Here is a 15,421-nt window from a genome sequence, read left to right as displayed (position 1 = left end):
AAATTTTCCACGTCTTAATTTCATCTCATTTCTCATAGTTATACCATAGTATATAATTCATTATACTTTCTGATATTTGCACCCTTCAAATGTTTGTGGACTGCCACCCTAATCATCAGTTAACCCAGCATTTCCTCAAGCATGGGGCACTGTGATGGGGTATATGAATCCAACATTGGTGACAAAGGGGATAAAGTGCTGTTGTTGGAAGGGCTGGCCCCACCCCTCCAGCCCTTCAATCCTGTCAGGGATGGAGTAAGAGTTAAAAGCAGGAAGCTTAAAAGCAAGAAGGGCTGCTCTACAACTCCCAAGAGGGACTCTTGGAAAGCTTCAGGGAAACTGCCCTCTAGGTCACACACTAAACCTACAAGGAGACAGCAGATTCTGGTATACCAGCCAGGCAGGATAGGTTTGGCAAGACATTAAACAGTCAGTACTGCTATCCTCAATGCCTCCTGGGATTAGGGAATTTGAGATGATACTGAAAGGATTTGGGGAGTAGGAGCCAGGAGTCCCATCCCCTTCAAATACAGACAGATTATTCTGCTCAATTTAATATAACTGACTGTGACAAAGTGAAATTTTTTTTATAATACTTCCATAAAGCTTGTGTTCCTCAGTTTCCCTCTATACTTTGTATTGCTACCCAATGGGGGGAAAAAGGATTAGCAACGTTCCTGGAATAGCATAGTAGACAGGTGTATGTGTCTCTTCGCAGTCTGGATGGAATGAATAGAGTCGTTAAGGAATTGATTGAAATCGATTCAGTTCTAAAAGGGGTCCAGAGAGACAATGCAAGCTCCAGTGACTCATGAACTGACACTTAACAATAGAAAACTCAATCACCAGAACATTGACACCTAGCAACCAATAACCCAGAGGAAGGAGAATATTCCTACATCTCAGCAGGGAAGCTGGGCAGAGACCCAACTCAGGAACAAAGAATGGACAGGTGTCAGGTTGGGTATAAAGGGTTGACTTTTGAAAATAGTGTTTGCTCTCTGCTGTGACTGACTAAGGAAGTCAGAGATACAGAACCTGAAATTGGAGTTTGCTACAGTATGGCTGGTGAATTGTTTTGGCTTGAGCAGAATGGACTAAGCTTTAACTTTCTTTTCTCCATGCTAACCTAAGGACCTCCAGTGCTGTGTTTCAGTTGACTCATAAATTCCACTTGTTTTGAAAAGGCTATTTGGTGTCACAGCAAATAGTGTTTGAGGTGCATTAATCCCTGAAGAATGTACAAGTCTCAGTTGGACTCCCTGGGTAGAGCTCATGGTGTGAAGTGGGACTACTGGACGCCAGAGGCTCAGTCTAGGAGGCAGTGAGGCTGCATGGCCTACCCTTAAGGAAGACTGGGGCCCCTTGGGGATCTGTCTCATTAAAGGGGTTCCTCCAAGAGACCTTAAAAGCTGGGGCTTTAAGATCCTGTGAGATTCCTGTTTATGCAGATAGTGGTGTCCGATGGGTTTTACAGTGCCCAGAAATCAGGAGGTGTGTCTGTCAGTAATCTGAGAGACATGATGAATGATGAAGATGGTAGGCAAGAAGTCATCCAGGAGATAAGGGGAGTTGTGGTTTTTTTTTTTTTTTTAATTTACACTTGTAGAAAGCCTAGGCAGGATGGACTTGGCCAGGCTACTGAAATGGTTGACAGAAAGTCAACAGCAGCAAGCTGTGCAGCAACAGTAATTGCTACAACAATTAGCTACTTAGCAGCAGCAATAGATGGTGCAGCAGCAACAACCCCAGCTGGTAAGGGAAATAACATTATGGCAGCAATGACAATAACAGTTGGTTCAACAAATGTTATCTTTTTTCAATCTGAAAGGGGCAGCTGTTGGGTTGCCATTGAGCCAGACAAGTCTGATGATGGAAGCCCAACCAATACCAGTGAAGTTAGTGAAAATGGGCCTGACCAATGACCACGAGTCCATCTGTATAACATTTGACTGAGTGGCTCAGGCAGCCTGGTGGCTGCAGGAACATTTGGCCATCCTACTGGCCCCTTTCCTCAGCAGCCCAGCACTGGTGGCTTACCAAGAACTGGATGTGACAGATGGGCAAGACTACCTGAAAGTCAAAATGGCTATTCTTGATTAGTTAGATATTATGGAGGAAACCCACCACCAACGCTTCCTAGGGGAGAAGTATCCCCCTGGAACACAACCCCAAGTTGTGGCTTAATGTTTGAGAGATCTGGGGTGTGGTCCCTGGGAAACTGTGGTCTGCTAGAGCAGGACTTTCTTGTGCAAAACTGAAGATGTGTCAGACACATCGGGAAAACCAACTGGGGGCTCCTAAAGGACTTCTCCAGCAAGAATTACAACCCCCCTAAAACAGAACCAGGTGCCGCTACAGTCCCAGGGATATGCTTTTCATGTGGGCAGCTGGGACATTTCATTGAGATTGCCCCTATATAGAGCCTAATTATAGGCAAATATGGACAGCTGAGGCTTAAGCTTAGAAGAAGAGGCTGGTCAAGCGAGTGGTGCCCATGAGTCCACAGGAAGAGGGTCAATGGTCCAGTAGACTCTGGCTGTGGGCAGAACCTGATATGGGAACAATTAGTCAGACAGGTTATGGTCCAGTGTATACATAGAGATGTGAAGCCCTACCTGACACAAAATATACAGTTAATGGTGGGGAGCCAAACAGCAAATCATCTCATCAGGTTAGCCCCCCATCTTGGCATATCTGGTTATACTAGGAAGAGATTGGCAGTATTTTCAGGAAATCCTAGCTGAGATTGGGAGATAGCCCTGTGAGAAGGCTGGGCTCTCTCTACAGTTGAAGACAAAGGCCATCCAAGATTAATTGGTCGGGGCAGGTGAACAACCTGACCCACAGGATGGTACTTCAGGGCATGGGACCCCACCATCCATGTCCCCAGGTCTCGATGACCTTGGCAGTAGAGTTGCTGGTTCCTTTAACATTCTCACCTGAAACAGTGACTTTGTACAGGAACAGCAGGCTGACGCCATGCTTAGCCAGGCCTTCAATCAGCTTGCTGCAGTAAAAGGCAAACTGCGGAAACCCAAACTACTGAATCAGTAGCTTCTTTTCAAACTCCAGTGTGAGCAGATCTACTACATTGAGTGAGACATACAGATGAGTGAACTCAGGACCCAACTTCTGGTCTGTACCATATATAGGGAGAAGGTGATGGGGCTAGCCCATGAAATACTGTGAACAGGATACCCAGGAAGGGAAAAAACCCTCAGCTGAATCACAGCCCATTTTTATTGTCCCGGCATCCATAAAGATATGAATCACTACCGTGGCTCCTTCCCAAAGTGTCAGTTGACAGGCTCCAGGGGCTTTCCCAAGGCACCCCTCATCTCACTTCCCTTTGAAAGGATAGTAATAGACTTGGTGTGGTCCCTGAAAAAGAGTGCTGCCAGCTTTCACCATATCTTGGTTGGCCTAGATTATGCCATGCAATACTCTCAGGCCACGCCACAATGATCAGCCACCACAACCACCATAGCAACTGTGCTTGTGAAACTGCTTTCTTGCCTGGGGCTCCCTAAAGAAGTCCTGATATACCAAGACTCTAATTTCACATCCCGGTGAAGGAACTATGCAACCTATTGAAAGTCAAGATGTTATGAACATCAGTCTACCATCTGTAAATGGATGGCCTGGTAGAATGTTTTAATAAAACTGTAAAAGAAATGTTAAGAAAATCTGTGGTCATGAACTCCGCAGGGCCAGCTACTCCTACCCCTACTGTTCACCATGTGGGAAGTCCCTCAGTCCTCCACAGGATTTTCACCATTTGAGCTCTTATATGGGAGGCAACCCTGCGGCATCTTAGACCTGTTGCAAGAATCCTGGGAAGAACAGGGCCCTCAGGAGTCCAGTATGATCCAATATATCTTTCAGTTACAGAGATGACTTAAAGAATTGGGATCTTTGCCAAAGAAAACTTTCTGCAGGCCCAGCACAAACAAGTAACAATATATAATTGTGGAGCTTGGTTGTGAGAATTTAAGACAGGAAACCAGGTACTATTACTGCTATTAGCCTGCTCGGAAGGGCTCTTCAAAGTCATTAGAAAGGCGGGGCCCATTGATTACAAAATCCAACACTCAGGGAAAAGGAAGGAAACCCAAATTTATCATGTAAATCTCCTAAAGACCTAGATGGCCAGGGAAGTATTTTAATTAATCCCTGACCCTGAATTACGACCCCTGGCCCAGACAGGAAAAACCTGCTAGCTTGTAAATATGGGGGAAACCTTGTAACCCTATCAAAGGACACAAATACAACAACTAGTGGACTTATTCCCTACAGTGTTCTCGCCTGTTCCAGGAAAGACCCACTTGATCTTCTATCAGATTGAAACAATTTCAGGAAAAAAGTGAGGGGGAGTCCCCACCGCCTCCTCCCAGAAAATGTAGGATGTCCTCTAGCAGGAACTCCAAGCAATGTTAGACCTAGGAGTGGTACATAAGAATGGCCATACTGGGTCAGACCAATAGTCCATCTAGCCCAGTATCCCATCTTCTGTCAGTGGCCAATTCCAGGTGCTTCAGATTGAATGAACAGAACAGTTAATCATCAAGTGATCCATCCAGTTGCCCATTTCCAGCTTCTGGCAAACAGCAATCCCTGCACAGCCTGGCTAATAAGCCTGCTACCTATTAGTTTCATTTGGTGACCCCTAGTTCTTCTTTGAGTGCTTGCTTATGTCCATTCCCAATTAGATGTGTGTATGCCACATGCATTGGTGATGGACATTTTTCCCCTAGTGATATCCATAGGGCCGGCTTTAGTGCCCTCTGGAGTGGTGCATGTATGCTCCAGTATATAAAGTACTGCCGGCCCACCTCCCTCTCAGTTCCTCTTATCGCCTGTGACGGTGCTAGAGTGTTCTCTTGCTGTGGCAAGCTCTTCATAGTGGTTTTCTCATAGTAGCATAGTGTACGTAGTTCAAGTTAGTTTGATAAGTGTTAGTTTCCTAGAGATAGTAGTTTGATGAACATGGCCCAGGGATGGGGCATGTTCTGGGGTCCAGGCTTCAAGCCGTGTACTTCATGCAAGAAGCCTATGCCAAGCAACGACCCTTACCAGAGCTGCCTGAAATGCTTGGGGGATGCACAATAAGTGAAGAATCTGCAGAAGATTCAAGTCTCACATGAAGAAAGATCAGGATATTAGGCTGGGAGCACTTGTAATGGAATTGGCACTTAGACTGCCTTGGAGCCGAGCTGGTTGGAATCAGCACTGAGTACATCGGCTTCAGTGCGGAGCGTCCCCCTAGCACCGATCACCATCTCTGGTGCTGAAGAAGAAACCCAAGAAGGCACATGCCAAACGGGGATGCTCACTGGCCTTGAGGAAGAACAAGAAGAGTGTGGGTGACCAGGTCAGGCCACTTGTCCCAGCTGGGCCTTGGGATGATCTCACCCATTTGGGCTCAGAGCCCTACCCCAGACCCACCACTGACTCTTGGGAGCAGCAAGGGCCACTGGCACCTTACAGTACCAACTACTCTGGAGGCATTCCAGGCAATGAAGGACCTCCTAGCAATCCCCATGCCCCTGATACCTCAGGAAGGGAGGTTTCTGCACTGGGACCTGGTACAGGCACCGTCAACCATGGGGCCATCTAGAGGCAAGACTGCGATCAGACCCCTGCAACGGTCCCCAACACAGAGGCGTTGGTCTCTGGCTACATGTGGGCCACTGACACCCCTCCAGCAGTCACCACACCCACGGCACCAGTCCCCAAAGCTGCACCACAGGTAGTCGGGCTCTTGGCACCGGACCCCCGGCACTGGTTCCCAGAGCCACACCATAGGCAGTTGGACTCATGGCACCGGTGCCCAGAAAACCTTCGCTGGTCCCCAGTGTCCTGCCACCAGTCACCAAGCCAGTATAAGAAACCAAGGAATAAGAGCCATTCACTAGACATGCAGAACACTGGCTCTCGGTACCGCTCTCCAGTACTGGAATATCGCCATTCCGGACACAGTGGGGAGAGGCAAATGACATCAGCACCCCCATGGTCCTTGGGAGGCAGTTCCTTGGACTTGGAGAGGAAGGAGGTAACCCTACCTAGGGGACAGACATTTAGCTTGGCTGTAGGCTTTCCCATGGGGCCTCCAGTAGGGATCTGGCCACAAAGACAGTGGCCCATTCTGTGGCTGTTTTGGAACCCATGGGGGTTTCCCTCTGCCACGGGAGCACAAGTCTGGGGGCCTCAGTGACAAGATTGTAAGCAGTCACTCGCCTGCCAACCAGCCAGGATGTTGAGTTGAACCAAGAAGAGGACTCCACAGTAGCTCCAGAAGAGACCACCCAGCCAGGGAAGATGAGTTCACCCCTCCTCCTTTACCAGTGTTGTTATCCTCCTCACCAGGCCTCTCTGCCACTGTCCCGTACAGTGATTTCAGGACTCACCAAGAGCTGCTTAAATGGGTGGTATGAAATCTACAAGTGGACAAGTTGAAGGAACCTGCGAATGAGCTGTTTGACATCTTGGCAGCAGCAGCTATACCCAAAGTGGCCCTCCCGGTCCACAAGAGAGTAGTGAAACTAGCAAAGGCCCTGTAGCAGACTTTGGCTTCTCTGTCCCCTTCATCTAAAGGGCAGAAAGAAAATACTACGTAGCTGCAAATGGGTGTGAATATCTATACACCCCTCCCTGAGGTCATTGATGGTAACAGTGGCCAACAAAAAGGCTAGGCAGGGGCAGGCAAGTTCCACCCTGAAAAATAAGTAGGCAAAGAAACTAGACACTTTTGGAAGAAAGGTGTATTCGACAGCAAGCCTGCAACTGCGCACATCAAACATCTGGCAGTCTTTGGCTAAGTTTGCAAACTCCCTGCCTCAGGCCTCCTAGCAGGAATTTGAGGCATATTGGAGGAAGGAAATCCCATGTGGTGAAAGAGAAACAGCCTGAGTGTGTTTGTGACTGAAAGACCACAAAAACAGGCTAGGCAGAACTGCTCAATGGGTAGCTGAAGAACCACCCTGTGACAGAAGGCCTCTAAGAAAAGGAGTTCCAGTTCTCAGAGAGAGCCCACCTTGGGGAGAAAGATCAGTCTCTGCTGAAACTAACTGTTTCTGAATCTACCAGCACGGGTCTGGTGCCATTGAGGCTTCAGGCTCCTCTGGTACCAATAGGGGTTCCAAGGATCTGAGTTCGTCTAAGAACCACAGTTCCAAACATGCTTCACTGCCTAAACAATCTTTTATACCATCTAAACACGATTGTTTCTCCTTGCTGCTTCGATTTGCTACTAGTGGGGCAGTACCGATGGCTCTTCCTTTACAAGCAGTGCCTAGCTGCATTACCACCTCAGTATCACAGATGGTAAATGAATGCATGCTTCTCACTTTGAGGCACTCAGTTTCATAGGTACTAACGTCTTCGACAAGGGATGCATCAAAGCAGATCCCTCTTCCATCTCCACTATCTCACCCAATATCACAGGGGGAATATGTTGATTTAGTCAAAGAGCATTTCTATGATAAATTGAAATCTCTAGTATGCACCATCCCTCCACATGATAATCTCGTGATCCTGGGTAACCTAAATGCAGTTACTGGCTCCCTGTGAATTGGCTTTGAACATGTCATTGGCCCTTATGGTTCAAGCATACCCAATGATAATTTTTGCTGCTTGCTCATATCCTATGCCTCTCAGAATCTTTCCATTCTTGGGTCATGGTTCAAGCGGTGACGCATACACCAAATGTCCTGGATCTCTCACAATGGCATCACTAAGAAGGAGTTGGACTACATCATGTGACAGGCGTTTCTTCACCTCTTGCAGAGTATATCTTGGTGCGGAATGTGCCGCAAACACGGATCACCACCTAGTGTTTGCCCTCATGGTGTTGATGCTCTGATGAGCAAGTAAGCACTCTGCAATGATGTTGAAGTTTGACATTGATGCACTTCTCCACATGCCAGGTTTAGCCAAAAAGTTTTGTATCAATGTCAGCGATAGATTCTCAGCTCTAGCCAACCAGCTAGATGATGTCAGGGCACCTGATCTCTAATCACTTCCATCCTCCACCAATCCACCAAGCAGACAATCGGCTATAGGTGCCCATCACATCAATCATGGCTATCAGAGAAGGCCTTCCAAATAGAGGTCTATACAATCATAAATGGTGTGGAAAAAGTGAATAGAGCAATAATAAGCCACAAGTTTAAGCCAAACAAGAGAGAAGTACTTTTTCAAAAAATGCACAATTATTCTGTGGAACTCATTGTCATGGAATGTTATGAAGGCCAAAAGTATAACAGTTCAAAAAATAACTAGATAAGTTCATGCTGGATAGGTCCATCAATGGCTATTAGCTAAGATGGTCCGGGATGCAACCCCATGGTCAGGGAGACCCTAGCCTCTGACTGCCAGAAGGGGAAGACAGGTGGATCACTTCAACTGCCCTGTTTTGTACACTTGCCGAGAAGCTCTGGTATTGGCTACTATTGGAGACAGGATACAGGGCTAGATGGACCATTGGTCTGATCCAATGTGGCAGTTCTTATGTTCTTGACGAGATCAAGCAGAACAAAGCCAGGGCCACATTAATAGTCCCAACATGGCCAAGATATGCTTGCTATCCTTATCTGATTCACCTGGCTGTTTGTCAGCCAATCAGCCTTCTGTCCATTCCTCATCTCCTCTTTCAAGATGCTAGTTGACTCTTCATCTCATTCTGAGACTTCTTCACCTCAAAGCCTGGTTCAGTAAGAACATGCAGGGGTGGAACCTGGAATCAAGGGGGTTTGGTGCTGCTGATGCCACCAGGGCCTTAGACTAGGCTCCCACAGGAGGACCCTGTGAGGTGGAGCGCTGGCAAAAAGTATTGCCCAGCAGGATCTGAGTGGCGGTCCTTCACAGCCCACTGATTGGCTGATACTAGTACTTAAATCAGGAAGCCAGGATGGGAAGCTGTCTGAGCGACACCACAGACTGCCTGCCTATCTGTCTTTTCTTTTGACCCTTCTTAGTGATAGATTGCAGACTCTGGCTTTCGACCTTGGTTTGTTCTTGGCTTTGCTCTTCAGCTGCTCTGTAAACTGGCACCTGACTCTGTCCTCCCAGTAATCTGACCCTGCCTACCTCCTGACACCAGCCTCTTGGTTTGCCCTCTAGCCTGTCTTGGACTCTGACCTCCTGGTAACCTGACTCTGCCTGTCTCCTGATGCCTGAACCTCTGGTCTACCTCAGTCTCTGACCTCCTGGTACCTGACTCCTGCTACAACCACTAGGTCTGACCTCCCTCATCGTGTTTGTGACGGGTTCCTTGATGATTCTCAGGAATAGAGACATCCTGTTTGGTGGAGGTACAACAGGTGTTGTTGAACAATAGAAAAGAATTCATGAGAAATACTTATCTTCAAAGGTGGAAGAGATTCAATCTGTTGTGTGAATAACAGCATCTTCCATCTGTTCATTTTTCCGTCTCAGCTCTTTTGGGCTACTTCCTGGAATTGAAAAGACTGAATTATCTATGAGTTCTATCTATTAGGATTCACTTGGTGGGTAAATAGCCTTTCATTCCTTGGTTGAGGGTTTCTCAGTGTTCACTCATCCCCTGATGTTTCTCAGGGGATTGAGGAATCTTTTCCTTCAGGTTAAAGAATCCACTCCTTTTTGGCATCTGAACTTAGTACTTAAGTGTCTTATGAGACCTCTGTTTAAGCGAATGGCTACTTGTTCTCGCCTTACCTATCCATGAAGATGGCTTTGTGGTGGCTCTCATGTATGCTTAAAGGGTCAGGGACATAAGGAGACTCTAATGGCAGACCCCCCATTTACAATTTCAAGGACAAGATTTCATTACATCCACATCCTAAATTCTTGCCAAAGGTTTCATCTGAGTTTCATGTCAACCAAGTCATCCATCTCTCAGTCTTTTTTCAGACACCAATCCAGAGCAGATGGTGCTTTTACACATCTTGGAAGTTAGAAGGGCATTAGCCTTTTACCTGGACAGAACCAAACCATTTAGGAGATCACCCAGACTCTTTATATCTATTGCCCATAGGTCCAAAGGGTCCACTGTCTCCACCCAGAGATTCTCCAATGGTTTTATGGTTGCATTATATCTTGTAATGAATTTGCTGATATGTAACCTCCTCCATGGGTGTTAGCACATGGGTGTTGGCATTTCTCAGTCGTGTTGCTATTGTAGAGATTTGCAAGGCTGCAACTTGGACTTCCATACATACCTTTTCTAAATATTACACAGTGGTCCAGTCTTCTAAATCAGACACTGCCCTGGGGAATGCAGTCTTGTCTTCAGTCTTGGACACAGCTCTGAAGCTCCCCCTCCAGCTGGGTGTACCGCTTGGTAGTCACCTGAAGTGGAGCACCCTTAGGGATGGTACAGAAAGAAGAAGGATGGGTTACTCATCCTGTGCAGTAACTGGAGTTCCTCAAGATGTGTCCCTGTATATGCTCCACTACCCACCTTCCTTCCCCTCTGCTTCAGAGTTTTTTCTGTGGGACTTTGTGGTGGAAAAGGAACTCAGGGCACTTCGCCCATGCAGCCCTGTATAGCCTTTGTATGGGGTATGAGAATGTGTAAAGTGCCTATGCAAGCCAGATGGGTACTGCTACCAAAAATCTCCAATCAAAAGTGCATGGACACATGCACCTGAAGTGGAGCACCTACAGGGACACACATCTCAAAGAACTCCAGTTACAGGATAGAGTGAATAACCCTTCCTTCTGTGTGTTCCACAACACAATTCGTTTGACTGAAAGGGCCTTTAATCAATTGCTGAAAAACCCATGGTTTTGGCCTCTCTGGCCTCAGTGGAGAGGCCACAGAGGTTTTTCAGCAACTGATTAATAATTTATACATACAATATACAATACAATGCAATTTATTATTTATACAATACAAATTTATTATATTCACAGAAATAATTTAGTTAGAAGTTGTGTAGTTATCTTTGCTGTGTGTTGGGCTTTTTTTTTCTTCCTGCTATGTAGTTTTCTATACCAGTGTTTCTCAATGACCAGTCTGTGGACTGGCATAGATCCCTGAGACCTCCTTGACACAATTTAGGAAGTCCCTGGCATCATAAAAGTTGAGAAACACTGTTCTATACAATGTGAATTATTAATGAATTATTTCGTACATTGAAATTAAGGAACAAAAAATGTAGAAAGACATATCCATTTTTTTAGTCTGATTTTTGTTAAGGTTTATATTCTTCTCCTTGTGGTGTGCTTTTGTATTAGGTGTAGTGAACGTGCTCTTGACCACTCCACTTTGGGTAGTGAACACACGGCTGAAACTGCAGGGAGCAAAGTTTAGAAACGAAGACATCGTACCAACCAGCTACAAGGGCATTGTAGGTAAGCATCTGCTGCAGTCATTTTTCTTAGTGAATTTCATATTAGTGAAAGATATTGCATTGATGGCTCTGAAGACCAAAGTCATTTATCCAAAGATAAAGTCTCCCTCCCTCCCTCCCTGTATGTGTGCATAGTGCCCACCATCAGAGACAACCTGTACCTGCCGTTTGGGAGTGGGAGGGCAGAGTGAGCTCAGCAGCTTCAGTCCATTTGACATGCTGAGTAAAAGGCAAGCAGCAACTTGGGGAATGGGGACACATGACCCTGCATGACACCCCCCATGCGTCACCTCTGCCCACCGTTGATCCTGGAAAGGGCCCTATCTAAGAGAGGAGGTTTGTACAGTCTTCCTGGCCCATTCAGTTCTTTAACTTTTTTTTAGAGACTGACAAGGAAGCCAGCTTTTGCCAGTTCTGCTGATAAATGTCAGGGGTGTGGACATTTACTCCACTAAGACAACCAGCTGATTTCATGTAGGTTATTGAATAGCCAATGAAGTAGCAATGACTTCCAGTCACAACTGAACTGGACTAAAGTTTGAACTATCAGCTTAGAAATATAAGGCTTTATTTACCATCATTAACCTCCTGACCTATCCAGTCCTCCAAACTGTCTCCATTTTTTGAAATATGCCTCAGTGCTCTTTTTCTGTATAGCTCCTATATAATAAATGTTTTGTTGGTGGAGATAGGATATACATCCTATGATTCCTGTTTGTTTTGTTTCTTGCTGCCTCCAAACTCCAGAGAGTGACCTTATGACCATGACCCAGTGCTGCAGACTGACTAGCAATATCCCCTCCATGGGGATCTTGCATGTTTATCTCATTGCTCTGATCCATGCTTTTGAGTAGGGGAAGTAGGTCAAACATTTAAACTTTGTGGTAGCCAGCTTCTCTAAATACAATTCTTTATTACGGATATTTCAAACGTGAACTGTTTGAAACATAGGGAATTAATTTTGGTGCTGTGTACCTTGTTTTAGTAAGTGAAAAATGGCTTATGTTTAAAATGAAAACCAAAGGTGTTTAAGTTCTGATTCAGCCTCTTGATTTTAGTGTTAGTAAACGATGACTGGAAGATGGCATTCTCAGGCAGCTCCAGTTGAATGGAACGGAGGCAGAGGGAAGTTAACTTTATGATGTTCAGCTATGCTGCCTGTTACTAAAATGAAACATAACCAAGTATAGCTCTAAAGAGAGCCCTTTTGGCTAGAAAAATCTGATGGTGGCATTGGGCCTCTGTAAAAAGAGAGGAACATCTGTACAAGGGGGTAAATGCAAGCCTTCTGCCTACTGCCAGTTTGATCAAGAAACACCTCTGTCCTTACTCTGTCCATCATAGTTCTCAAATTTGCTCATTAGGTTAAAAGGCAAAAGAAGAAGTGTATCACAGGGAGCAGTGGTGGACTGCCGGCCTTCTGAGATGACCTGTATGCAATGGAGGATGATATTCAAAATGTAATCATACCCTTTGCAATCAGAATATCACTCTGAATGTTAAGGATTCCTGTTGCCTCTCTCCACTTTCCACATCAGATGCCTTTCATCAGATAATACGGGATGAAGGAGTCCTGGCTTTGTGGAATGGTACTTTCCCCTCCTTGCTGCTGGTCTTCAATCCTGCCATACAGTTCATGTTCTATGAGGGGTTTAAACGAAAGCTTTTGAAGACACGACTGGAGGTGAGATTAATTGGTTTTTGATGTAAAAAAAAAAACAGTTATGAGCATCTAGTGTGACCTTCTGCATAACACAGACCATACAGCCTGAACTACTAGCTTCTTGGTCAAGCCCATAACTTCTGATTGAGTTATAGTTTATCTTTTAGAAAGATCTCAGTTCCTGATTTCAAATGATGGGGAATCCACTGTTCCCCTGAGTAAGTTGTTCCAGTAATTCATTACCCTCATAGTTTAAAAAGAAAAAAAAATTAAATTACTTATTTCTGGCATGAATTTGTCTTGCTTTAGCTTCCAACTATTGATCTTATTATGCTTTTCTTTGCTAGATTAAAGTTCTGTCTATTATCAGAAATCTTTTCTCCATGTGGGTACTTGTAGACCATGATCAGGTCACCTCTTACTCTGTGTCACAGTTCAGGGCAATTGAACTTGTATTCCCTCTCTGTGGTTCATCAAGGGCACCATCTATTAGGGTCCCGGCTCCCCAGCCATCACCTCTCTTGGGTGGAGATACATGTCTCTCTCCCTCTTGACCAGGATTTTTCCAGAATGCACAATTCCCTGCCTAAATTGTGAGTTCACCAGCAAGTCAGACTGCCTAAGCAGCCCTGCTTTGCTTTCTCTCTAGAGAGGCTATAAGCAACAGAATTGCCCATAGTCATAAGGTACTGGACAGCTTTTCCTAAGCAAGCACATTTATTCTTAAGGTGAAAGCATCATAGAGAAAACAAATTAAAAATAATAAAAGAACATACACATGCTAATAATCTTATCAGAGATCATCCCAACTCCAACAGTCCTTCATACCTAACCAAGGGGCCTTCTGTGGTCATGTGTTCATAACAGCTGTTAATTCAGAACAAGAATCCCCATAAACCTGTGAATCGCTCCTTTATACAGTATGGGCCTCTGATCTTGTACTCATGTAGCAGTAGATAATAGTCTTTCTTCAGGGCGAAACTTCAAAAGGACAAGTTCTTGCACAACCTGAGTGTATATGTGTGTAAAGCTCAGGGAAGAAGAGTTTCAGGCCAGAGCGGAGGGATACAATCCCATAGTTGGGACCCTTCTTCCAGATGATGGCATGGTATTTTCTTACGCTGAGATGATCCCTCTGGGGGAGAGAACCTGAGTTTCTAGCAATAGCCAGATAATAGTAATGGGGGATTAGATAGATAGTTGAATTTGGGATTACCAGGAGAACCACATAATGAATTGTCTGCTGGGTGTGAAGGTTGTGGGTCAAGACATCTGGACAGATTTATGTGCAGTGCTGGGGAGGAGCTGGGGGTCATGGTACATGTAGGGACCAGTGACATAGGGAAGGATAGGAGAGAGGTCCTGGAGGCCTAATTTAGTCTATTAGGTAAGAGATTAAAGTCCAGGACCTCCATGGTAGCATTCTCTGAAATGCTTCCAGTTCCACGAGCAGGGTCAGGAAGACAGGCAAAACTGCAGTGTCTCAATGCATGGATGAGATGATGACTATAGGGAGGAAGGTTTTAGGTTTATTGGGAACTGGGGAACCTTTTGAGACAGGAGGAGCCTATGGGGAAGGAGGAAGGATGGTCTCCACCTAAACCAAAATGGAACCAGACTGCTGGCATGTAAAATTAAAAAGGTTGCAGAGATCTAGGTTTGGGAGAAAGCCAAGAGGTGCAGAGAAGTACATGGTTTAGGTGGAGACATTTCTTAGGGGAAACTCTATATCCTAGTTAAGAGGATAGAAAGAAATTGGTAAAGTAGAGGTAGGAACATAATAAGGTACAGTTAAAAAAATCCCATTTAAATATAACTCATGTAAGCAAGTAACTGAATATTGAAAAAATGTACAAGTGTTTAAATACAAATGCTAGAAGTCTAAATACTAAGATGGGTGAACTAGAGTGTTTGGCATTTAAGGAGGATATTGCTATAATAGGCATCATAAAAACTCGATGGAATGAGGATAATCAATGGGATATGGTAATACCAGGGTACAAAATATGTAGGAATAATAGAGAAGATCATGTAGTATGGGGAGTGAAACTATATGTGAAAGAAAGCATACAGTCAAATAAAGTAAAAATATTAAATAAATCAAACTCTACCATAGAATCTCTATGGATAGAAATTCCATGCTTGAACAATAAGTGTATAGCAGCAGGAATATATTAAACCATCTGACCAGGATGGTGACAGTGATTGAGAAGTTCTAAGGAAGATTAGAGAGGCTGCAAAGGCAGAAAATGTTATGATAATGGGAGAGTTGAACTATCCTCATAGTGACTGTGTATATGCCTTCTCAGGAAGGGATCCAGAGATAAAATTTCTTGTAAGCACAGATGACTGCTGCTTTGAGCAGCTTGTCCTGGAACTACAAGGGGAGAGGCAATTCTTGATTTAGTCCTAAATAGAG

At 45.0% G+C, this 15,421-nt stretch overlaps 1 protein-coding gene across 3 annotated transcripts in view; it reads left to right on the top strand.

Annotated features, from left to right (window-relative positions):
- SLC25A17 (solute carrier family 25 member 17) overlaps window positions 1-15,421 on the top strand; it is a 73,702-nt gene that overhangs the window by 30,972 nt on the left and 27,309 nt on the right. For all 3 annotated transcript variants that reach the window (XR_010921974.1, XM_067559555.1, XM_067559554.1), the window contains exons 5-6: window positions 11,224-11,340; window positions 12,878-13,023. Coding sequence is in view for 2 of the 3 variants with exons in the window: in XM_067559555.1 (XP_067415656.1) it covers window positions 11,224-11,340; window positions 12,878-13,023 (263 nt within the window). In the remaining variant the exon portion in view is untranslated. The remainder of the gene's footprint in view (window positions 1-11,223; window positions 11,341-12,877; window positions 13,024-15,421) is intronic.

The sequence above is a fragment of the Emydura macquarii genome, unplaced genomic scaffold (assembly GCF_026122565.2).
Source record: "Emydura macquarii macquarii isolate MOO-44397 ecotype Brisbane River unplaced genomic scaffold, CSIRO-AGI_Emac_v2 contig_2205, whole genome shotgun sequence".
Lineage (NCBI taxonomy): Eukaryota > Metazoa > Chordata > Testudines > Chelidae > Emydura > Emydura macquarii.
The sequence above is the reverse complement of the archived record's forward strand: the minus strand, read 5'-3'. Positions and strand labels throughout refer to the sequence as shown.